This window comes from Uloborus diversus, unplaced genomic scaffold (genome assembly GCF_026930045.1).
Source record: "Uloborus diversus isolate 005 unplaced genomic scaffold, Udiv.v.3.1 scaffold_592, whole genome shotgun sequence".
NCBI lineage: Eukaryota > Metazoa > Arthropoda > Arachnida > Araneae > Uloboridae > Uloborus > Uloborus diversus.
The window spans coordinates 68251-94455 of record NW_026558783.1 but is presented as its reverse complement, the minus strand read 5'-3'; the positions used below and the strand labels follow the sequence as shown (position 1 = coordinate 94455).

Sequence of the window (26205 nt, the reverse complement as noted above, 5' to 3'; positions counted from 1 at the left end):
ACAGTCGAACCTCCATTTATCAAAATAGCAAATTTCCGGAAACAATTCGATATATAGAAATTTTGATACACAGAAACAATCTTAGTTTATCATAAATAATCTCCTAAAACTTTATAATTAAAGCTAATTTTTATGTCAAACCCAATTTCTAATTTATATGAGCATCAGATTAAATGAAAGCTAATAATTAAAAAAGTAAATGTGAAACATTTACTGAGCCCTGCATACTTTCTAAAAAATCTATTGTAATGCTGTTTCCTGATTTTGAGCAAAAATTTTCTGTAAGTTTCAGTACTTTTATTACAGCTTTCCGATTTCTCATAATAGCAGGTACTCTGCTTACGGAAATACTAAATTTACCAGAAATGACATTTTTGCTCCTTCGTACATCTTCATTCTTCGGCAATTCAACTTGATCCACAGCATTGGGAGATTTTCATTTTGACAATGTAATCGAGAGAAAAGTAAAAAAAATCAATCAACTTAACTTAAATGATTTTCACTGAAGCTTAAAAGCCTGGGAATGATAATCAACAGACAATAGGGATAACTTTAAACTAATTTTACTGTATTACTGGTTGCAACTTAGATTTGAAATAAACTTGGGGGATTTTAAGAGCTCCAGAACGGAACAACACCCTATCTACACACCCCTCAATCCCAGATTCCTTGTGAGTTTTGTAGCAACCTTTGGTGAACTTAATTTTCTTCCCTAACCTTCATTTTTCATGAAACAAACAGTCTAAAATGGAAAAAAAATCTATGAATGTCTCGAAAAGAATTTCGATATATAATCGACTCCCGCTACAACACAATCTGACTTACGCAAAAAGGCTATAAACACAAGTTTTTCAGGAGCAACGAATTTTAGAGCTAAAGCAAATTTCTCGCTCTCAACACGAAAATATTTGGAAAGGAGTCGTGATACTAAGTTTCGGCCTTGTTATTGACTACTAAACATTGACTTCGTGAATGCACTTCACCATGCAAATACCACTCCTCATTTTTTCATTTATTTAGTCTAAATATGAAAGGTGATGAAAAATTGTGGCACCTAAGCACGCTGTTTCATCTTTGAAGATGGAAACAAAAAGTGAAATTTTGCGACAATTTAAGAAAAGGTAAAGATTCTTTATACGCTTGAGCAACTAGAATGTGGGTCGAAGGTAGCACGACAGTTAGGTATGAGTGAATCCTTCATTCGTACAATTAAAAGTTAAGACAATCAAAAGTCCAGACCTTATTTTTAACATGAAGCTGGCAGCATAGTGTTAAAGCAAAATGAAACAATATGAAATTCGAATCTGCTCTTGTATTGTAGATTATAGAGACCCTGAAAGAGGAGTGTTACCATAGATGTAAATGTTATAAAAGTAAATGCAAAACTACTGCATTTAAATATATATTAGAATGACGATCCGATTGTGCAGCATAAATCATTATTTTCAATTTTAAAGTTATGAATGTAACTTATTGTATCCTACTGTGTACGTACCATACCGTTTTACTTTTATGTCTTCCTCTCGTATTAATCATTGATTTTGTGCATCGTAACAGTATTTTATGTTGAATAATGCAGCTTTTTTAAAAATAAGATAAAAATTCAGCTCTTTATGTATCTACCCTTATATAGAAGTTTGGTAAGACCTCATTTGGAGTATGCTGTTCAGTTTTGGTCTCCTTATCTTAAGAAAGACATTAATGTATTGGAAAGGGTTCAAAGGCGGGCTACAAGGCTAATAAGTGGACTTTCCCACTTAGACTATGATTCCAGGCTTAGAAGGCTAAAAATGTACAGTCTTGAGCAAAGAAGAGACCGAGGGGACATGATTCAGTTGTTTAAATTTATTGAAATGAAAGATGTTGTGGGGCTGAAGTTTAGCACTGAAAACAGTACAAGGGGTCATCGTTTTAAGCTATTTAAATCTCAGGCTAACATGGATGTTAGGAAAAATTATTATTTTAGCAGGGTAGTGGAACCTTGGAACAGCTTACCGGAAGAGGTGGTAATGAGCAAGGGAGTAGATAGTTTTAAGAGGGCCATTGATCTTCATTGGGGATTGTAAATTGACTAGGACCAGTCTAGCTGGGCCCAGAGCCTGTTGCTGGTCGTCACTTTTGTATTTGTATTTGTAAATGTTAATATATAGTTAAAAAATAGTCTGAAACAGTTTATAAGATGTTTAAAAATGTCTAAAATGATTGGGTTTGTTAAGAAAAAAATTATATACACAACACTTTTCCACAATGCGAAGTTTTGACTTACGCGAAGAGCCTTGGAACGCATCCCTCGCGTAAGTCGGGATCCGACTGTATGGAGATTTTTTCGATGAATAGAAACAATTTTCATATGTAATGGACATGGAAATTTGCTGAGCTTTTGATACAAAGAAAACTTTGATATGTGGATGTTCGATATATGGAGGTTCGACGGTATTATACAGATTACATCTATTACAAAGCATTCATGTAATGAAAATATTAATTTTTATAAAAATAGATTGTAAATGTATTTAGTTTAAATATACTGTGCAAGTAAGTAACATAGAGAAACTATCTTTTTTAATGAGGTACTCAAAATGTACTGTGCAATAGTTAATGTTAATGATAGAATAAGTGATTGTTATGCATTTTTAAATGTAAGATACTTGTTACAATGGCAACCTTATTCTAAAAACATGTTTAAGATACCAAAATCATGAACATAATACAAAAATTGTACAAAGCATAACATAACTACAATGTATTTTTGGATGTAAAATTGGTATGTATTAAAATTATATTAATTAACAACTGAAACTGCAAGTTTCTTGATCTGAATTAGTACAGAGGGGCCAGATGTTTCTGTTTGTCTTTTTCAAAAAGCAGCCAGTGGCGGATTGGTTCAAGAAATCGGCCCTGGCATAAAGGATGTCACGGCCCCATAGCTCCTAATACAAATTTTTTACCAAACGATTGGAAAACGGTATCCCTAAAATATGAAGAAATCATTCGTAAAATTAAATACTTAAAAATTTTTTTTAAAAATAACGGAACGGATCCATTCTGTGTTTTAATGGTGAACTATTGATACAAGATAAGCTAAATCATGGTTTGTAAAAAAAAAGGGGGGGGGGTGAAAAAATCTATTTAAATATTTTTAAATGATTGGAGCTTCATTGATTATTTCCGTAATAATATCTTCTAACATAACTTTTGTTAGAATAGAAAGGTTGTTAGGGAGGCGGGGTGATTTCTTGATTTTGTAAAACACATGCAGCAATACACAGAGAGAAAGAGAGTAGATTTATTTTCTTGCTTATGGGAGTCACTACATTAAATGTTAGCTATATAAACCTAATTGTAAGTTTAACATTAGATCGGAAATAAGGGGTCCGGGGGTTTCTCCCCCGGAAACTTTTTAAAATTGTAGTCTTAAAAACAGAATTTTAAATAATCTCTGGTGATGTAGAGAGAGTGGAAGTTCGAAGGCCCTCCTCTGGCAATTTTTGGGTAGTGAATCTCCAAAATTGGATTTTTATATTATTCTCAATTATGGTAGGAAGATGGCGTGCAGGAAATTTTCAAACTCTTAGCTCTGAAAACGCGGTTTTAGAAGATTTTGAGCGATGCTAGTGAAAGGAGAGGTTCGAGCAGCATCCACCAAGAATTTGTTTAAAATGAAGTCTTAAAAACGTGATTCTAAGCTTTCTTTGATAAAAACTAGGGCATAGAAAGTTGTTCAAAAGTTAAGTTCCAAAAACGAAACTTTAACTGACCTCCTATGATTTTAGGAGGAGGAGTAATGGTGGGGCTCTCCCTAGCTTTTTCCAAAATTGAAGCATTAAAACCGAGATTTCTGACGTGTTTTACTATGATGACGAGGGGACGGGGGGGGGGGGCCTTCTTTCAAATTTTTCGATGTTGTAGATTCGGAAATGGTGTTTTAAATATCTTTCGTAATGTTAATAAAAAGAGAGAAGATCGATGGTAAACTTTCGAAACTAAATCCTATCAACGCAACACTGTAGACGGTCTTTGGTGTTGTTATGCATATACATACACCTTAGAGACTCCGTTATTTGTCACAATTAGAATTTGAATGTTAAAAAACACAATAATAAGTACAATACAATACATTAAAAGTGCAGAATGATTATAATTATAAAGCTGCGTGATAAATGGCATAAAAAGCAAAAATTGGCACTAAAGGAAAATAATTCTGTTAAACCAAACATAGACAATGTGAATCACTATGTTCTCGGGGTGAAGGGGAGGACTGAAAACAAAACAGTTTATTAAATTTTTGAAACACCAATAATTTTTTATTACATGAGTTCATAACTTAAATTTGAAAACCCTAAACAAGATAACCCTATCTGGATAAGAATGAAAAGAGGGTGTATATTAATTTATTCTCATGAGGATGAAAGAAAGATTTCCGGAAGAAAAAAGAGAGGGGTTTATATTTAATGTGAAAAGATGAGGTTAGTGGAAGATATAAAGGTCTGGTGTGTACCTGGGAGTGCATGACACCATAGTGAGAAACGAAGTACGTATATAAGGAAATGATTATGGCCAGTTACAAAAATTGTTTGGTGTCTAGATTTAATTTGAGGTTTTAATTTAATTTTAGGGAATTGGTTAAAAACTCTTCTGTCATGATGTTGTTATGGGGGAAGGGGAGATTCGGGGGCTCTCCTCTTTTTTTTTTTCTTTTTTGAGATTGAAGCTCAAAAAAGTTAATTATAGACAATCTTCGATGATGTTATGGAAAAATGTTCAAGGGACTTCCGAAATTTTTTCGACCCTGATTTCTCAATGATGCTCTTCAATGATGGGGAGGGGAAGTTTCTAGGTAGGTTGCACCAGAAACACTCTCCTCGAAGTTTTTCAAAGCTGAAATCACAATTACGCTGTTGTGGGCCATCTTTTATGATGTTAAACTAAGGGCGTTTTTCCGAGAATTCCTAAAAAGCAAAGTTTTAAGAACGCACTTTAGGCTAGCTGTGGTGACTAAAAAAGGAAGATATAAGCTTTTGGATCCCTCTCCCCCCCCCCCCTTTGGCTACGTCCCAATCTTTATTTATCTATTTATTTTAACTACTGATAAAAAAAAAGAATCACCAGCCTACAGTTTTCCCTTTCAAAACCATTTAGACTTAGATTTTCCATAGTAAAATTTTCAATTTCCAGCCTGGTATTTTTATTTGCTTGAAATGCAAGCCATCTGCGGCCGCAGGTTAAAAAAAAAAAAAAAAAAATTTGTACTGACCTGATGCTTTGGTTACCTTAAATAACCTTAATGACCTTAGGCCTTTTTTCCAACTCTACATTTTATTTTAATTTCATAATCTTCTTCACCTCTTGATAAAGTTTTGTTTCACATTCAAACACTTAGAACACTGGTGTGGCTATTTATTTCAATATTTTCAATCACTCTCGCTGTATTTTAATTTTTTCTCCTATAAAAAAAAAATGGGGGGGGGGGGGCTGTGTATTTTTCTCCACTTGAACTCTGATTTCCAGGATGATATTTTTTATTAAAAAAATAGGAAAGGTAAATGGTAGAAAGGGTAAGTTTGTCGGCGACCCCTTAAAACCAAGTTTTTATTTATTTTTTTTAAAATCTAATCACTTTCAAATTTAACTGTCTTAACTAAGGGTCTTAAACTGTGGATTTGAACCCTTTGAAGGATACTGAGGGAAATTGAATGCTTCATTTTTCGTAAAAAATGTTAGAAACGCACATTTCGGAGGTCTTTACTTGAATAGTCTTAATAATATAGTATTTTGGATGCTCTAAATTGTGTTTTAAGATTGCAATTTATGTTAAAATTTTATTGAAAAATGTCACTTTTATTGCAATTGTTATGAAATACAATTCATAACAATTGTTAATTGTCATTCAAAAGTAAAGTAAATGTGAAATGTCATTCGTAACTGACACTGACAATTGGGCAAAAGTATTTTAACTTTTCAATACTGCCAACGTTTTCCTGTTTTTTATTGCATTAATAAAATGAAATTGGCGACCCCATTTCTGAAAAACTGGGGTGGTGTAGCATCCCCCCCCCCGGGCTTCTTGGCGCCTGCCTTACCACCTCTACCCGCGGCTCGGGCATGAGCTTATGCGTTAAGAGGGATTGAAGCAAGAGAATTTACGTATCGGTATTCACATTTTGTTCTTTATAGACAGGGCAACTGAGCGGACCCAAACATGTCCGGCCCACCGGGCAAATGCCCGGTTGCCCGCCGGGTGTATCCGCCACTGAAAGCAGCTCTCAAATACACAAATGAAAAAAATGAGTTTTTAGAATATAGCATAAGAGAAGTTTTTGAAAACCTGTCATGTGTAATTTATTTGGCTAAAATTAATTATTGGGATTAAACATATACAAAAGCAATACATATTTATTTCAATTAACATTCTGCCTTTGGAAGAACTGTTTTTGTTTTTTAAAGGAGAAATTAAAAAGAAACACTTACAGTTTGTGTTAAACTTTTTAAAAATGAATATTCATGCTGTTTTTTTTTCTTTTTTTCATTTCTGCATAAAAACTGATATGTACAGTTCAAATCAGGGTTGCAGAGTTAAAGGAAAACGACCAATTCCGACTCTGACCGGCAAAATTTACAAGTTTTCGACTCCTGCCCCCCCCCCCCCCTAGCTCCTTCACTCAAAAATCAGTCTGACTTCGACTCTGCAGCCCTGGAAGAGCTGCAGACTTGGAGGGAAAATTATCGACTTTGACTTCTGAAATTTTAGAGCCTACGGCCCTGGACCTAAGACTCTTTTACCCTAAAATCAGTCTGACTCTGACTTTGCAACCCTGTTTCAAATGTGTATGAAATGTATTTTTATGCACATTAATTTTTTTTCTTTCTTCTTTACCATTTATATTTTTCAACTACTAAATCATCTTCTTAGACTCCCAAATTGTCATTGCTGACATCTATCCTACTTATCTTTACTAATAATAAAGCAGAAAGTCTCTCTGTCCGGAGGATGTCTAGATGTCTGGATGTCTGTAGGATATCTGTAGGATGTCTGTGACGCGCATAGCGCCTAAACCGTTTGGCCGATTTTCATGAATTTTGGCACAAAGTTAGTATGTAGCATGGGGGTGTGCACCTCGAAGCGATTTTTCGAAAATTCGATGTGGTTCTTTTTTTATTCCAATTTTAAGAAAAAAAACTATCATAAATTACGAAATCATCATAACGTGGAACCGTAACATGGGCACAAGCCAATTGGCGAGATACGAAATTATCATAGCATGGAACCGTAACGTCGGTACAAGCCAATTGGCGAGAAAATTCACCATACATTATTTGTAAATATACAAGCGAACCAAAAGACCTTTAATTTTTCTATTACAGGCGAAGCCGTGCGGGTGCCACTAGTTACTAATAATAAAGCTCAAAGTCTCTCTGTCTGGATGTCTGTGACGCACATAGCGCCTAGATTGTTCAGCCGACTTTCATGAAATTTGGCACAAAGTTAGTTTGTAGCAAGGGGATGTGCACCTTGAAGCGATTTTTCAAAAATTCGATTTTGTTCGTTCTTTATTTCAATTTTAAGAACACTTTCCGGAGCAAAAGTATCATAAGATGGACGAGTAATTACGAAATTATCATGACGTGGAATGGGAGAGCGAATGAACATAGCCAATTGGTGAGAAATTCGTCATCCATTATTCGTAAATATACAGGCGAACCGAATGTCCTTTTAATTTTCAACTACGGGCAAAGCCGTGCGGGTACTACTATTATAAAATAAAATGCTAAATTACAATTGCCCTCAATGAATTTTAACTAATATTGCTCCTAACAATTTCTTTACAGTGCTTTTAAATTCAAATTTAATTAGTTCTTTAACAGGCACATTGATGACCTGTTTTGCTAAAAATGTTCGTAAGTTTGAAAAATTGTTCTTGAGCTAATATTTTATCATATTTCAGGCAATCGAAACATTGAAAGCTTTTGAAAGAAAAGAAACTAAAGTTGCAAGTACTGCTGCTACCAATCTAGCATTTCTGTATTTCTTAGTGAGTATAATATAGTTTTATCTTGATCTCAAGCAAATTCTCTGTTGGATTTGACTTTATGGATATTAAACTAGTTAACTATCTCCAACTTTAACAGCTTTAAAGGTACTTCAGAATATGATCAATAAACATCCCTGCTGGCTCTGAGGTATAATTATGTCTCTGATACTATTGCAGTGGCTTTTTTTAGCAGCACATTATTTTTACAAACATATTGTTGAAGTGTCCTTGAATTTGTTGAGGAAAAGTCATTACATTGAAGGATTTAAGAAGTCAAAGTATTGTTACCCAGCATAGAGACCAGGGTTGGCTTTCTGCCGGCAGAAAGTAGTTTTTGCCGTGCCCGGTTATAACCGGTAAAAACCGGCAGAAACTGGCAAAAACTTAAAAGCATCTTTAATTACTTATGTGATTGCTAAATGATATTCGTTTAAGTAAACTAAAAAATTAAACTTCTTTCATCATTTAAAAAAAAAAAAATCCTATGCTAATGCCCTTGATTTAGTTCGAGAAGGGAACTTGCAGATACTCGTATTGTTTGGATTAATCTAACAAAGTACGAAAAATCATATAGGTGCTCATCAAAGAGAAGTGACATACAGAATTAAAAGGCATTTCTGATATTAATTTGCTCACTTATATGCTTCATCTAAATTATTTGTGATCGAAATTATCACGTGCTGTAAGAAGAAAGTGCCAGAATTTTACTTGCCAATATTAACATAGATTTTGTACCTAATGTCACAGCTTTGCAAAACAAATTGGCCCTATTTCTCGAAACTTATTTTTCCAGTCGAATTTCTCCCACTACCCCAGTTACTACATGGTGGACCAGTTAAAAAAAAAAAAAAAAAAAACAATAGATGAAAGTTTTACAAACATTGCTTGTTCCTTCATGCATTGCCTGCTAGCTCTTCTGTTGCAGGAATATTCTAAAGTTTCTCATTTGTACATATTAGATTGAGAAACTGTTTAGATTTTAGAAACCACCTTTTCTAAGAAGCAACTGCAGGGTCCAAACAATGTAACATTTGATTTTAACTTGTGGTAATATAGTAATTAAATTGTGCTTTGGTTGATAATTATTTTTTACCATGCACTTCCTACTGCATGTCAATAATTTAATTTTTTTTTTCATTTTGTGAGTTTTTGCCAGTTTTTGCTGCAAATGTGGCAGAAAGTGGTTTTTGCTATGCCGGTTTTAACCGGTTTCTACCAGTGGTTTTAACCGCCTTGGCAGAAACTTGCCAACCCTGATAGAGACCAAAATAATCTATGCTGGTAGATACAAGTGACAATAAGAAATTAGTTAGAAAGTGCTCAAATTTTTGTTAATAATTTTAAACTTTTGATGTGATCAAAATATAGTTATAGTTGATAGTTACAAATGGAAATATGACTGTTGCTTTGAATGTGTCATTATTATTATTATTTTTAATTTTAGAAATAAATTTTGAATGAAAAAAAAAATAAAAGAAAAAAGCAAGTTTAACTCTGAGAAATGTAAAATGTTTTTTTGATTAAAAAATCTTTTTGTTTAGCAAGGTGATGTTAGTCAAGCAGAAAAATGTTCTGACCAAGCTGTTATAGCTGATCGATACAATGCTGGAGGTTGGTTAAAGTTACTTCCCTTTCTTTCTTTCTGTACTTTGGTGTATCATACATCTGATATCTCTATATCTTATGAAATGTTAATTGAAAATTTTGTGAGTAATTTAAGTTATTACTACACTCGATAGAGCACTAGAATCTTGTAACACTGCATAGCAAAAAAAAAAAAAACAACACACAAAATGCTTCTGACAGCATTCTTGCTGATTCTTTCGTAAAATGACTCCCTAAATCGAAATATGACCACCATTTTTCTCCACCAACCATCACTTTTTGAAGATAGCACCGCCCCCCTTCCCCCCTTTTTCTTCAGTTTTTAGTTCCATAGTCATATTTATTTGGAGCGGAAGGGAGCATTTTTTTTAATGGCTTTGTTCTGAGAGGCTAGAGAGGGGAAAATTTCAAAAGCATGAACATATGTACCCGATTAGGAGACTCGAAGGGCTATTCCCCCCCCTAAAATCATAATTCCAATAATACGTATAAGGCAGAAACAATTGGAAAGAGATTGGCTAAAACACAGTTGAATAAAGAGACAGTATTATTTAGTAAATGGTACCAGAAGATAGCAAATTCTTGATCATGTTTTTGTTTTTCGGAGAAAAGATTGTTGCTGGAACTTTATGATGATTCTGACCATCTTTGGCACTTCAGCGCTTGGGGCACTTTAGCGCTGTTCACATACATCCTTCCGGAGAGGACCCATTTCTTCCTATCTTTGCTAACCAACCTTTTGCTTCTGAGTAGCAATAAATCAAAGTTGCAACATAAGATTATGTCAAACGATCATCAGAATGTAAAAAACAATAATTTTAAACTAACTTTGAAAAAGGTTGGTACAATAGTTTTAAATCCCCTCCCCTCAGGTATTTAAGATCTAGAAAAATGTTTGCTTTTGCACATTTAATACATTTTGCACAATAATACAATACATTAGTTTTTATTTATTTTCAAAAACATTGTTAAAGATTTGTTGTTTCATATCTTTCTTAGCTTTGGTCAATCACGGAAATTGTTCATTATCCAAAGGAGATCATGAAAAGGCGATTGAATACTATAAAGAAGCGTTGGCCAATGAAGCTAGTTGTGTAGAAGCTTTGTATAATCTTGGTAGATATTTTTTTTAATTTTTAACTTCATTGTTTTCATGATAAATTAATGCACAGTGAATGTCGTTAGCTGGTCTACACACAGACTTTCTACTAAATGTCATCATAAATGTACTGATGTCGTAACCAAATTAGCTATAAAATACATAATTAAACAATAGCTTAAAATGCAATTTCAGATTTAATGCATTATTTAATAATTTTACTCTCTTAATTATACTGATGTAATTTTGAATTATTGAGTGAGACAAGGCACAAATCATAGAAAAAGACCTTTTTATTTCATACGTATATATTTCCCTATGAGGCTTTGTTTGCTTCTTGATTTTCAATTTAAACAGCCCTACTTTCTACGAAGTTGATTTTTAATTATTAAAAAAAAATGCTCTTCTGTTTAGGAATCATGAGCAGGGCCGGATTTAGACTTAGCAAGGCCCTAAGCTATTTCAGGTATGGGGCTCCTTTTATAGTTTGAACAACGTTTCTCTCGGTGGTTTAAGAGGCGATTTTTTATTTATTTTTTAACCTTTACCATGTTTGTACGTTTCCTCTTATACATACAGCAATACTTTTACTTTGTTGATCATGTTTTAATGTGTTTTCTCTGATGTCTTGTTCTAGATTGACCTTAAAAGGGGGAACGGTTCTCAGCTGGAGGAAATTTTGAAAAATAAATACAAATTGCTGCATTTTGATGCCTTATAAGATGTAGTTGGAATTACAAAAATATCAGGATAGAAATAGGCAAAATAAACTTTTTCAAAGTTATATACTCTTTCGAAAATTAAGATAATGCACAGTAAAAATTGTTTTTGATTAGAAAAATCAATGACAGCAGTTGATAGAAAGAAAGAGCATGAGAAGAGAAAAGACAATGTACTCGCTCACATTGGCTTTTGGTACAATTAGTTTTTAATCACCCCTCCAACCCACTGACAAATACAACAATGAATGAAATATGAAATGATTAATAGTAAAAAATGCTTTAAAAGAAATGATGTTCAGTTTTACAAAATCGATAACAGGAAAGTAACATACTGCCCATTTGAACAATTCATAATTTATGCACTTGATAAGAAATAAAATTGGAGCCCACTTTGCAGAGGATTTTCAAAAACTTATCTATTTTCAAGGACTCAAGAACAATTAAAACTATTTTACGCACTTCATTTGTACTTTCAAGTCTGATATTTTAGTACTTGATTGTAAATTTTTACAGTCATGTTTTAACTTTGTAAGAAACAGCTATTTTAAATTTAAAAGAAAAAAGAAACTATAGATTTCTCATGACAACAACTTTGCTTCAGTTGCAAGTGGGGCAAAAAACGAAAAGGAATAGAAGTAGTGTATTTTTCTTCTCATGCTGAGCAGATTGATAGAAGAAGCTAGGGCGCCCATATAGGGGGCAAGGGGGGGGCTTGAGCCCCTCCCCCTTTGAAATTAGAACTTCCTTGCTTTTGGTACTTTTTTATTTGCAAAAAAGTAAAAACATTTATTCTCCAGCCATTAATGAATAAGTTATTAAAAATGAAATATTTTAATGACTCTAATGTCCTAAAATTGGTTTCCATGGAGAAAATACCCTCCTAACCCATGGGGAAAATATCTGAGCCCCCCACCCCCTTACAATTTTGCATATGGGCGCCTTTGAGAAGAAGTAAGGTAAAAGCATGCAATAACAAAAAAATTTCCAAAATACTGCATTCGAAATTATATAAATAGCAAGATATGAAACATGTGATTCACAAAAGTTTGTAATATGTTTCAGCAAAGTGAGAACCATGGTTTTTACATTTTTGGTGCAGGCTGTTGCAAGGAGCTGAATTTGACATATATTGGCATTTCTTCTCCCTACTCTCTCTCCCATTTGTAGCCAAACTTTTCCGAATTTTCAAGGTTTTCAAGAACTAGAAAATGAAATTTATTTTTCCAAGTACTTTTCTTTCTTTTTTTTAAAAAATGAATCAGGTTAATTTCCGGTAGTTGGGGGCCCCTGACAAAGGTGGGCCCCTGAGCTGTAGCTTGCTCAGCTCGTAAATCCAGGCCTGGTCATGAGTGAGAAAGAAATTATTTGTAGAACTCTTTATTTTTAACCACACTCTGACTTGAAGTGGGCAACTTATTCCTTACCACCTTTGAAACATTGAAGAGCATTTTATAATTCTTTGCTATATGTTTAGGTTGTGTGCTCCTAATCAATCCTAATATATATATATATATATATGCATACCTGCCAACCCTTCCGGATTTCCCGGAAGTTTTACGGATTTTTATGTCCTTTTCCGTTTTTCCGGTTATGAGCAAAATCTTCTGGATTTTTTACGTTTTGTAGGAAAAATAATTATCTCGCCAATTTTGGCGCTAACGATACTTTTGTGGAACGCAGCACCGCGTTTTAGGCCAAGTAGCCAAGGAAAGGTTGCCGTAGGAGAATGCCACGAGAAGAAGCGAGGCAAGATTATGACGTCACTGAGTGATACAGCGCATGACTTCATCGGGATCCAATCAAAGCAAGCGTCGCGGCGGGCAACTAGGGGCACAATTTCGGCGCCAATTATCTTCTCATTCTCTCAATTCGAGCTGTTTTTGCTTCGTTCTTTTTTTAAGATGAGTACCAAATGTTATTTCCAAACTTTTAAAGAAAGCAATAAAAGTAATATTTACTAAACGAAAGTAAGTTCAATTGATATGAAATTCATAACTAATATATTGTTAAATGTAAAGAGGGTAGGTGTCCTGTTTGATTTTATTTTGCGTTAAAATCTTGTGGATAAAAATAAAAAAATCTTCCGGATTTTTTTTCTCCGAGGTTGGCAGGTATGTATATGTGTGTGTGTGTGTGAAAATATTTTTTAAATATTGGAATTGAAGTAAACACAGTTCAAGTTGGTTGTAGTGACCTCGTTTCTGGTAGCAACTCTATTGTAACATCAAGAAATTCTGGATCCTTCACTCCTCTTAAGATTTAAATGTTAATTCCCTATAATGGTATTTGGCTCATCAGAAATGTTCAGCTCTGTCTTGAATGACATCATAACAGGGTTCAAGTGTATATCTCTCTTTTCAGGACTAGCCTACAAAAAAATGAATAATGCAGAAGATGCTTTAGAATCATTTTACAAGCTACATGGTATTGTTCGGAATCATCCTCAAGTTATTTACCAGATAGCCAGTTTGTATCCTTCAGACCAAATTAAATACAATTTCATTCGTGTGTAAATTAATTTAAATGCTTTAAAATGAATTAAAGTATTCATTTAATCAAAAAATATATTGATTATTTAATTTTAGTGTATTCAAGTAAGAGAGACCAGAGTTGCTTTTTTCCATCTTGATTCTTTCATTAATTTTATGTCATTTGTTATATATATAATTCTTTCGCCTTATGTTTATATGCAGGGGTGCCCATCCCCAGGCCCTGATTACCACACAAGCCATGGCCCTATCTTGCAAAGGATCCCCAAATTCTTTAAAATTATGCATAGCATTATTTTTTTTTTCGAAATTTACATGTATAATTGAAATAATAATAATAAAAATAATGACTTGTTAATTGGAAAAAAACTTTCTTAAAGGAGAATTTTTATTCATTCTGCCAGTTGTGAATTTACCATGTCACAATTATGAGCTCCCTCCCCCTCCCCCCCCCAAAGAGGATTCATAAATTCACATGATAAATAATTTATATAAAGGTTTATGATAGACAATGAGGCCCCCGAAAATACATTTTGATGGGCCCCAAACCTGTAAAACAGCCACTGCATTCTGCTATAGTCTTCAGGGGGCCTCCAAATTATTGTAGGCCTAGGCCCTCTCTTTTAGTCAGTTGGGCCCTGCTCTCCCCCCCCCCCCCAAAGCAGTGGCACATCCCTCAAAAATGAGAGCCTCCCGAGAAAAGAGAAAAATACCCCTTAAAACAGCCCCCCTAAAAATTTTCATGTAGCAGTCTAAACAATCTTTGGTGAGTACCCCTGTCATATGTACATTTTGTAAATAATATAGTGTTTCTGGGGTATATATAAATAAGTGGGTCGGTTGTTATAACTGCCTCGTCAACGAATATGTTAGCATTAGTAACTGACATAATTTGCACTTAAACTATAAATAAAATTCTATTGTCTAGTTTTACTTAGTGCTAAGACTGTATAAAGTTAGTAAGCAGTCATTGTGTAATAAAAACTTGTTGAAGCAAGAACCCCAGCTTTTGCCGCACTGCAATGATGTAATATTAATGGTTTTACTCACAAATTTTGGAATATCTACTAGCTTGTAGTCCTTACAATGCCTAATCAGATATGAACAGCTGGAAGACATAGATCAAGCATTAGAATGGTTTGTTATTTATGCTATTTCCTTGCTATTTTTTTTTTTTTTTTAATGTTTGAAACACTTTCAGAGTCAAAGCCGTCACCAGAAAGAGAAGTCCTTAAAAAGCAGTTGTGTGCCATCTTTTATGACATTGGGGGTTCGGAAGGAACTTTCCACCAAAAATTGTTCGAAATTGGAGTCTTCAAAATATCGTTGGCTATCTTTGGTAGCATTACGAGTTTTATTGGGTCAGGAGCTGTCCCTCAACTTTTCGGTATTGAGTCTTCAAAAACGCAATAGAAATCCCCATTTAAAGACACTGGGCTAAGGCATAATGTTCGAAACTCTCCCTCTGAAATATGTTGATATTAAAGTTACAAAAACATAGTTTAAGATCATTTTTTCATGTTAGAAAAAGGTGAGGTTTTGTAGTCTTTCCACGGAAGTTGTTTGAAATTGGAGTCTTAAAAACGTAATTGCTGGATGACTTTGATAATATAGGCAAAAGAATGGGATTCATGGAATTACCTCAGTGTTTTTTCGTAATTAAAGCTCCAAAAATTTTAAGTTTTTGACGATCTTCAATCACATCTGAGAGAGGGGGTTCAGGGACTCTCCCCTGGAAAAATTTTGGAATTAAAGTCGTAAAAATACAGTTGTTGGCTATTTTTTGAGATGGAGTTTTTTTTTGGGGGAGGGGAATATTTGGTCATTTGGTGGTCTTTTTCCACAAATTTTTCGAATTTACAAGCCTTTTGGGGTTGGAAATGATCGCCCCAAACGCCCTCCCCCCTGTGGATTCGCCACTGCGTGCGCAGTGAGAATGAGCATTATCATGAATCAGAACAATTCCTTAAGTCAGCATGCCTCTTCGTTTGTTTTGAATAGCTCTCCGTAAGCGTTTCAACGTTTCACAATAAGAATCTGCGGTAATTGTTGTTCCCGGCTGCATAAACTCTAGAAGTAACACACCTTTTTGTTGCCATAATATTATGGTTGTTGAGGGTTTGCTTGAATTTTATGGGTTGATTCAGTGAATTAGTGTGCATCCATTGCATTGATTATCGTTTCGTTTCGGGAGTATCATATTGAACCCATGCTTCATCACCTGTCACAATGGATTTCGAAAAATCATTTCCATCAACATTGTAATGCTCAAGAAATGACAAAGCTGCACCCATTCAGAGAATTTTGTGATTATCAGTCAACATCCTTGGGACCCAGCAAGCACAAAGTTTTTTGCAGCGCAACCGTTCTATAACTATAGAATGTAGGGACGATCTTGAAACTTTTGGAAATTGCTTCGATAATTCACTTATTGTTAATTTTCGATTTTCCTTTACCACTTTGTCGACTTGTTGAACAAGGTCGTCTGTAACCACAGACTTGTGCCCCTGACCCCCTTCATCTTGCACATTAGTTCTGCCCTCTTTAAATTTTTGGCACCACTTACGAACAACACCAGCACTTATTGAGGTGTCTGCGTATATACACGACTTATTCTTCGATGAATCTCCGCTGCCCTGTTACCTTCTGCTTCCAAGAAACGAATAACACTTCTCAATTCATGTTTGGTGGGAGACTGATAAAGACAGCCATGTTTTCGTGTCTGTAGCTCAACAGGAAATGGAAAATTGGACTAGACAGTAACTGAGTGTTTGGACAGGGGTATGTGCAGTATCCTAGTATGCAAACCAGCCACCTGCCGATCACCTGGCTTCCCTACTGTGAAAACGGAGCTTGAAAAAAAAACAAAAAAAACCTACGTATACATTTTTAACAATGAAACATTCAGCAGGGTTCGTACGGGTCATGGAAATCCTGGAAAGTCATGGAAAAAAAATAAGCGAATTTCAGACCTGGAAAAGTCATGGAAAATTGAAATTTTCACTGAAAGTCATGGAAATTTATTTCAAGTCATGGAAAAATGCCCTGGACAAAGAGAAAGTAACAGTAACTAAAGGAGCATTAGAAATCTTGAGTGATTTAACAGTATAGCACATAAAAGCTATTAAAAGCGGAAAATTGAACAATCCCAAAATCAAATCTGTATTTTGAAATCTCATTGCATCCACTTCTGTTGCAGCCGCTTGCCTTTTTTTGCGGTGTGATTTTACTGCTTGGACATCACTTATTTTGAATTTACTGTTATTTTCGACACTTCTTATGTTTCATATTCTGTAGTAGCGAAATTTCACGTTCTTAGTTTTGCCACGCCCACTCAAAAAAAAAGCAATTCAATTGCATCCAAGTTCGATTTCATCACTCGTAAGAACTTTATCATTAAACTTATCAGAGTTTATCTTAATTTGTTGAAGTATTTTAGAAAATAAAGATCTTTAGTCAGGCAATAGAATACAGAAAAAGAGAAATTCTAACACTTTAAAACAGTAATGCCCAACATATGGCTCGCAAAACTAATCCATGTGACTCACTGCTACATTCAATGTCAGAAATCAAACATGTTCTAAAATTTCTTCACCTATTAATTTATATGCATTTGAAAAAGTGCAAATAACTAAACAAAACAAGTATACTTTTGAATCAGAAGATTGATTCATTATTAAATGGTTTTTTCAAAAAAGATCTGATTTAGAAACATAAAAAACTAAACTATATGGCTTTACTTTAAAGAATCAAAATACTGTCAAGTAACGTGGATGATTAAATGCACTGTTAACACTAAAAGGCAACTTTTGAGGCAAATTTATTGAAACTTAGTGATGACTCGTTCAACCTTTGTCCCATTCAATATCATTCTGCCTATTTATAAATAAAATATCAGACATTTAAGTATCATCATATTTGTTTTACTGCATTTTTACTTTACTTAAATTTATATGATGAAGACAATTAAGAATAGTTTAGTTTTTTAAGTGTGTACTTATTATTTTTCCCATTACGAGTAAGTGCTTCAATGCGGCTGTGGCATTCATGTAGACGTTTTGCTAATGCTCATTTCCAAAAATTATCAAGTTTTGAGATTAAATAGTGCTATTCTCTTCGAGCAACGAGGTCATGAAAATTTTCATTGAAGTCATGAAAAAGTCTTGGAAAAGTCATGGAATTTTTCCATCCAAATAGAGTATGAACCCTGATTCAGGAACCATTTAATTCTTGTTCAGAATAAGCCAAGGAGAAAAATTAGTCTAATCACTTAATTTGTTTTTCAAGAAATAATATAGTTGCTTTTTAAAATAAAATATTTTAAGGAAAATTTGAACTTCTTATCATTTTGTAAATTATCTTTGTGGTGCACAAATAGAATTCCCTTTCCTTTTTGACTTATTTGTTTTCACTGGTGTACTAAGGAATAATGCTATGTATGAAAAAGATATCAAGCCTGGAAATTGGGAAAATATTTTAAAAGTAAAGTTAAAAAACGGTTGCATGCTTCAAAAAAAGAAAGTATGACACCTCTAAAAATTCTTTGATTGTATTCACTCTGATTTGAAGTTTTTTTAATGTAGTTTTAGTAACATAGCATTTAAGAAGTAAAAAAAAATAGCATTTTGAATTGTAAAAAGAGTTTCTTGTTAACGTGAAACTTAAGTATGCAAGTTTTTATTGTAATTAGTACTTCAGTTTTCTATTTTTAACCCCAAATGCTATAAGGAAGGGAGCAATAAGTTTTGACGTATCTGTGTATTTGTCTGTGAATGGCCCCACTAGATGGGACAGTCGCTTTTGGGCCTTGACAGTTAGCACTTTTCTGTGTTAAACCGATGCAACTATGATCTGCTCTGTGCATCCACCAATCAATGACAAGTTCTTAAGTTGTTTTATTCTTGATTGGACGTCGCCCATTTTGGCCGCAATAGGCTCTGAACAGAATCCTGTGCATCCACCAATCAATGGCAATATAATGGAAAACAGGGGTTCCCTGTAGCCAGGGCCGGATTTGGAAGTATGGAGGCTCCGGGGCAACGAAAGAGTGGAAGCCCCTAATCAGGGTTTGAAAAGATCATCATATTTTCGAAAATATCCGATACTTTGATATATTATAGGGGTTTCTCCAACTTAAAGGGCTAAATCCTTTCTTTGGTTAAAAAAAAGAGCGCCCCCATGCAATGTATTGCAAATAGAAAATTATAACAGATTTTTAATGATTAATTCAGACTTCTTTGTTATTATTTAAAAATGTCAAAAAAAGGGGAAGCAGGAGAAAATCAGCGTGTTCAATAGATATTTTCGTTTAAAAATTTCCATTCAAGTCATTTCGTCAAATAAGTTTTAAATTTTTGAACTCAAGAAGCGAGAAGTTGTAAGGATGACTTGCAAAGTTAACCATTTCTCGGATTTTTTTTTACTCACTTTATTTCGCTTTAACACATAGGTACAACTTACAAATTAAATGAATAAAAAAAATTTTGCCACTGAAATGCTTGATCAAAAAGAAAAAAAAAGATAGTAAATGGATACTTGCAATCAGGGCTTTCTGATATATCGATAATAATATTCTTTTTGTGCAAGCATTCTTTGTAGACATTCAAAAAAAAAAAAATGTCTGGGAGAAAAAAACATAAAATTTGCTGACCCGTGAAAGTTAGGATATTTTGTCAAAATTTTATTGTGGGGGCCCTTTGTTGTGGAGGTCCCGGGGCAGTAGCCCTGCCTGCCCTCCCCTAAATCCGGCCCTGCCTGTAGCACCCTCCTTGTTGCCATGAGTTTCAGCGATTGTCACGGCCTATAAGCATCAGCAAAATTTAGTGGGTCCATGGTCTATAGCACCACAGATCCTTAACGGTTGACCCGATTTTGATAATACTTTTTCTATTCAAAAAGAGCGTTAATCAAGGACTGCTCTTAGCTAGTTCTCGTCTGTATGACTTTGATTACAAACATATTAATTAAAAACCTTGGAAATTGACATTTTTTTACAATTTTGCTAGGGAAAACTTAGTGCAAGTTTACAATATTAGATCCAATTGAAAGATCGGATTTTTCTGCCTCTGATGGAATGTGTTTGGAATTTGAAGTTATGTAGAACTCGAGTTATAACATTTTAAGCGGATTTTAAATACAATCTAAGCTTTTATTCACGCAATTGGTAACAACATCACTGTTGCCTCAAAAGGACAAAAAGCTCAATCATTTTAAATTTTTGCTGTTGCCAATTTCTATTTATTGACACATAAAGTACCCGTGATTCATTTTAGAATATAAGAAAGGCATTTAAAAGAATTTTTAATTTTTTCCTCTTGATTCTGCTTTTTCAACTAAAAAATTTTACTAGTTGTGATTATCTTTCGCTTTCTGTATTTCCCATGTCATCTAGAAAAATTTAAATGTATGTAAATGTTATCTATATCCTGACCCACAGAGCGCATCTTAATATGAGGTCGGCGATCGGGGGTCAGGGTTTTCTAAATTTTTTATTTAATATTAGTTTTTATTCAGGAAAAACTTTCATTAATTTCTGTGATGTGTGAATGACCTATTATTTACAGACATTTATCAGTTTTTCTTTAGCAATATTTATTGCAATTGTTTAACATAGGTACCAGCAAGTCATTACATTAGTACCAACAGATCCACATCTTTTGGCTAAGATTGGAGACATGTACGAAGCTGAGTCAGACAAGCAGCAAGCATTTCAATACCACTCTGATGTATGCATACATAAACTTATAATTTTTTAATTTTGTGAAAATATTTATGTATGATATTAGAATTTCCTTCATACAGTCATTTCTTCATTCAAATGATTCAGTGCATTGTTTTCGATATTTTTCTTTCTCTCTCTCTCTCTCTCTCTCTCTATATATATATATATATATATATATATATATATATATATATATATATATATATATATATATATATATATATATATATATATATATATATATATATATATATATATATATATATATATATATATATTGTCTATTATTAAAAAGGGATTTTTAGTTTTGAAAAATATTGCCTTCTTAACTGTCTGCATCTATAGTATACTCTCTTTATCTGGACTGCAATGTGAACACCTCGATAATTTGAACACATTTTGATGGTCCCGGGGAGCACATATGCATTAATTCCATCTTCCTCTATAATGAACACTTTCATAATCTGTTGATTTTTGTTTGGATGTTCAGAATAGAGAGGGTCCAATGATCAAGTTATTCCTGCAACTGTCAATTTTTCACCAGTTAGCTTTTATTGCAAACTTTTTCTTGGGAATCATAACTTTCAGTTTCAAAATTTTTTTTCTTCACAACACAGACTTTTAAATTTAGCTAATTATATGAGAGTTAAAAGGTTTAATATGTGTAACCTGGTGAAAGGGAAATTTAGAAGGGACATGATTCAGTTGTTTAAATTCATCAAAATGCAAGATGTTAATGTGTTAAACTTTTGCACGGAAAGCAGGATGAGCGATCATTGTTTTAAGCTATTCAGATCTCAGGCAAATCTAAGAATTAGGAAAATTACTATTTTAGTAGGGCTGTCGCACTTGGAACAGCTTTCCCCGAAGGAACTGTGATGAGCAAGGTGGTAGATAGCTTTAAGAGAGCCATTGATCTTTATTGAGAACAAATAATTTGACTAGTACCAGAGGTCACACTTGTACTTGCATTAGAGCTTAATATTTGCGAAAAAGTTGGCACGATAAATTTTTTTTCTCTGTATTTAAAATCACTCACATTAGTTTAATATTAGTGTCATAAATTGGCAATGCAGTTAACCCTCATTAATCTAGACCTTATTAAACTGGACTTTGCTTAATCTGGACAGCCATTTAGATGCACATAGAAAAAGTCAGTTAGTGCAGTGAAGTATTTTTGATGACCGTATTTTGTACTTTTAACTTATGCAGTTTAAAATTTTATTCTCTTGAATTGTAAGTACAATTTTTACTGTGTAGAGTAGTTTGTTGATGCACCTTCACTCAATTTCATAGGTTACTTTGTTTAATCCATACTTTCATTAATTCAGATGACCTGGAGCTCTTTTTAGTCTGTGTTAATGAGGTTCAACTGTAACTTAATGATCAATATAAACTTTTGTTCAGTTACTTTAAATTAACTGCACAATTGACTTGAACTATTTAGCTAATATTTAATTGTCTTATTTTATTTTATTTATTTATTTATTTTTTTTTTTTTTTTTGTTCAATTACTTGGAGATTAGTACTACAGTACAAACACGATATCTCGAATCTCTCGGGACGAGGAAAAATTTCAGGATGTCGAGTTTTCGAGTGATCAAGGTTTTAAAATAATTACACTAGTAACTCTCGCAACTACACACGTACACTATATGCATTTATATATGTACTATGGGACCACTTCGATTTACGATCAATAAAGTAGTCTTCACTATTTTACTAGATTTGAAATTTTAAAATTGTCGAAAGTGCACAGAATGAGATTTTGAAATGAACAATAATTTCAACTTTGTTTTTTCACCTAAAAATTTTAAAATTCTAATTTTATCTTGAACCAGTAACCCCACTTTCAAAAAGTTTTCAGCAGTCATTTTGTAGGCGTTAAAAATGTAGAATGATGAAAATGAGGAACGCATTTTCTGTTTTCACTTGAAAACTGACGGACGAAAAATCGACTTCCTTTCTTCAAAGTGGACAACATGTTCGAGAGAAATGCACAAAGATTCTAAACTCTGGGGAAAACACAGCACCCCCCCTCGTACCAACACTCCCCTATTATCTTGCTCCAAACCCCTATTCACAAAATTCCAAGAAAAGGGATGAAAAACGTTAAGCAATTGTCCCTGGAGAACTGGTTTTACTACAAAAATTGCCAAAGAAAAACAACAATTGAAACCTGCTTCTGTGCAAAAATTTCGACATATCAAGGGTTTTGGAAAATAAATTTCAAGATAACTATGGAAAATACATGGGGGCTTTTATAAGAAAACGCTGGGCAATTTTTTTTTTTTTTTTCGAGATATCGAGAGTTTCAAGATAAGGAGGTTTGAGATATCAAGGTTTGACTGCATCTATAATTTCTAGTTAATACTTCTGATGTAGCATCTGCAGCATCTACCATATTCTCGAGCGTTATTGAACCTTACAGCCGTGAAACAATTTTCTGCTTATTTTTGTCTCCTAAGTATTTAAAAAATAATAATTAATTGTGAAATCCATATGCAGTTTTAATTTCTAATACCTAATAAAATGTTCAGAAAGGAAGGACAATTTCTGGACTTTGTTATTGACCATTATAGTTATTATGTTTTGTTTTTTCTTAAGTAAATGTTTTCAATATGCAGTAAATTCTAAAAAAAAAAAAAACCATTCATAGGATAGTGGGTTTTTTCAAATGCGCCCACCCCAAAAAAACTCAATTGGGTTTTCTCAGGCTGGACTCGGTTTGGCAAACCCTGTCCAAGCAAAGTTCTTGAATTCTTATTCTTGTTTAAATTTAAATTGTTTTGAACAAAATATTTTTAAAACAATAATCCCTCTATGACTAATTTATAGATGGTAACATTTAAAGGCTCATAATGTTTGCCTTCAAGCCCTTAACCAATCCAAAGTGTAATCTTGTATTTTGCATCCAAAGATCTATGTGCGGGAAAATATTAATAAAATCGGAAATAGGCGGGTGTCATGTTTTGTATTATTTGACATGGATGGATTGTACTTCTATCTTATGTTAGTCCTAATAGTTTTTGTCTTAGTCTTATAGGTATTTCCCCTCTAACATGGAAATTATTCAAAAATTGGGTTCTTACTATATAGAATCTCAAATGTTTGAAGAAGCAATAAAATATTTTGAGAGAGCAGCTATAATTCAGTAAGTATGATACATAACAATTAACTTGTAGTTATTTTATTTTAAGTGTAAAATGGCATGCATGCTCTTGATGTAAGGGCAGTCAATACCAAATCATATTTTACATTTTATCAATAATTTTAAAAACATAAAAAATTAGAATGATTAATTTTTTTTTATCATATATCATATTTTTAAAAATGCCAAGAGGTTATCTTTTCACCTCTCAGTCATCAGACTTTTTTGTTTTTCAATTTTTGAAGCAGAAAACATTGAATAATAATTCAAAAATAGCGGTCTTTCTTTAATTAATTCTAGATAAAATAACAGTAATTCATTAAGTTTGATGCAATATTGCTAGAAAGCCCCAAAACCTTATGCAACTAATACCAAAAAAGTTTTCTTTTACTTTTCAAGCGAAACTAAAATATAACATTTGATAGTAAGTAACCGACCCTAAGCCTAAGCCCAGGGCGTATAACATTTGATGTTTTCTGGGCAGCACTCTTATATTTCTTACTTGTTGTAACCATAAGTGCATTAAATGTTCAGCTAACGCAATTAAAAGATTTGGATGTAATTTCTTGTACTTATTTTGTTATTTCCTTTTAGGAACATTTGAGCATAAAATGGGCATAAGGGTAGGGTGATTCTCAAAATAAGGACTTTTTAAAAATAAAATCTTAAAATATTATTGTTAGTATAATTTGATAAAAACAAGTTGTGGGGGGGGGGGGGTTGCTAATAAAATGTTCTGTAAACTTTACATGTTGTCAGCAGAGCTAAATATTAAAATTATCATTAAAAAATAGTAATTTTTCACGAGTTATTTATAATTGGCATGGACATTAAAATCCATGCTAATGACAATTGGAACTTATATGAGATTGTAAAGCACATAGTAATTGCAACAGCAAAATCCATTCTGTGGCATTTAAACATACCAAAGTAAATACAAATCAGTAAAATAAAACAATATCCTTTTTCCCTATGCCCAAAAACAAATCATATTGTTGCAAGGACAGTAAATCCAAATAAAGTTGTTGCTTATGAGAAATGTTTTTCAGACCAAATCAAGTTAAATGGAAACTGATGGTTGCTGCTTGCTTGAGAAGAAGTGGAAATTATCAACAGGCTCTAGAAGAATATAAAACTATACATCGCAAATTTCCAGATGATGTAGAATGTAAGAAAATCTTTTTGTGAAAGATATATTACATTTTTTCTTGATCAATGTAATAGTGAATTTGAAATCGCAAATCATCAGTGTCAAGTGCATACTACAACTAAGCTGCAAGTTAGAATCTTTAATATGCAGTGCTCAAGAAGCATTTTTTTTTTTTGAAATAGCTAATTAATTTGAATATTAATGAATTTAGTTTTACTAGACACTGTGGAAAATAAGTATTTTGTTTTGAGGAGTAGTACTGCTGCTGATATTGAAGAGCAGTTCTGTAAAATTGAGCAGCAGTTTTGCGACATTTGCTAATTAACATTTTCAACAAGGAATCAAAGAAGTTTTAAGAAATGTAATATTTAATGTGTGCATTTAAAAAGTTTTGAACAGTTACAAACTTTTGTCACTTATTTCTTTAAAATAGAACTGGTGCAAATGGCTGGTTTTATAAATACAGGAACATTTAGGGTATGAAAATTAAAAAAAAAAATTAATGTACCCCATTAAAACGATAAAACCATTTGTACCATTTTTATTAATAAAAGTTGTCATTTAAAATCATTAAATACACTGCTTAGACATTTTTTTTTTAAAAATATTTGCAAAATTTTTGATGCAATTTATAATACTGTATCCTGTTTCATACGTTTTGAATCTCAAACTGCAATGCGATACCGCTTATTTACTAGGTTGATCAGGCGTAATTTATTAACAAAAGTTGCCTCCTTCATCAATATATTCCTTGCAGTTAATGATTCCCCCCTTCATCTATATATATAAAAATGAATGTTTGTCTGTATGTCATCCATGAACTCAAAAACTACCCGACAGATTTGGCTGAAACTTTCACCGTTTGTTATTTTTGGTACTCAGGGCCGATCCTAGCAGGTGTGCAGAGTGTGCACCGCACAAGGGCGGCCAAAGCAAGGGGCGGCCGCAGGCCGCATCAAAAAGTTATTTTAATCAAGCAAAATTCCTCAAGAATTTCTCAAAAGATAACTTATAATAAGTCAAATAAATGTGCTAAATTTTAAATGTTCAATTATCAAAGTAAGTGCCGATTTCCCAACAGCATAGCATAGTTTAAGAAAAATAGATTGTTAGGGAACATTGTGCTGGTTCATTGTCCATTAATATCTACTCTTTACACACATGCTTCATTTGGTTGCAAAATTTATGACAGAACCGGTAATCAGGCATGGATACAGGGGAGGGGAGATGAGGGAAAT

The 26205-nt window shown here is 33.3% G+C and overlaps 1 protein-coding gene across 1 annotated transcript in view; it reads left to right on the top strand.

Annotated features, from left to right (window-relative positions):
• LOC129233659 (intraflagellar transport protein 88 homolog) overlaps positions 1-25005 on the top strand; it is a gene marked incomplete at its 5' end in the record, with an annotated part of 47812 nt that extends 22807 nt beyond the window's left edge. The window contains 8 exons of the mRNA XM_054867635.1: positions 7944-8030; positions 9572-9641; positions 10635-10751; positions 13818-13926; positions 15044-15082; positions 20559-20670; positions 23705-23820; positions 24867-25005. Coding sequence (XP_054723610.1) covers positions 7944-8030; positions 9572-9641; positions 10635-10751; positions 13818-13926; positions 15044-15082; positions 20559-20670; positions 23705-23820; positions 24867-25005 — 789 coding nt within the window. The remainder of the gene's footprint in view (positions 1-7943; positions 8031-9571; positions 9642-10634; positions 10752-13817; positions 13927-15043; positions 15083-20558; positions 20671-23704; positions 23821-24866) is intronic.
• Positions 25006-26205: the final 1200 nt, after the last annotated feature.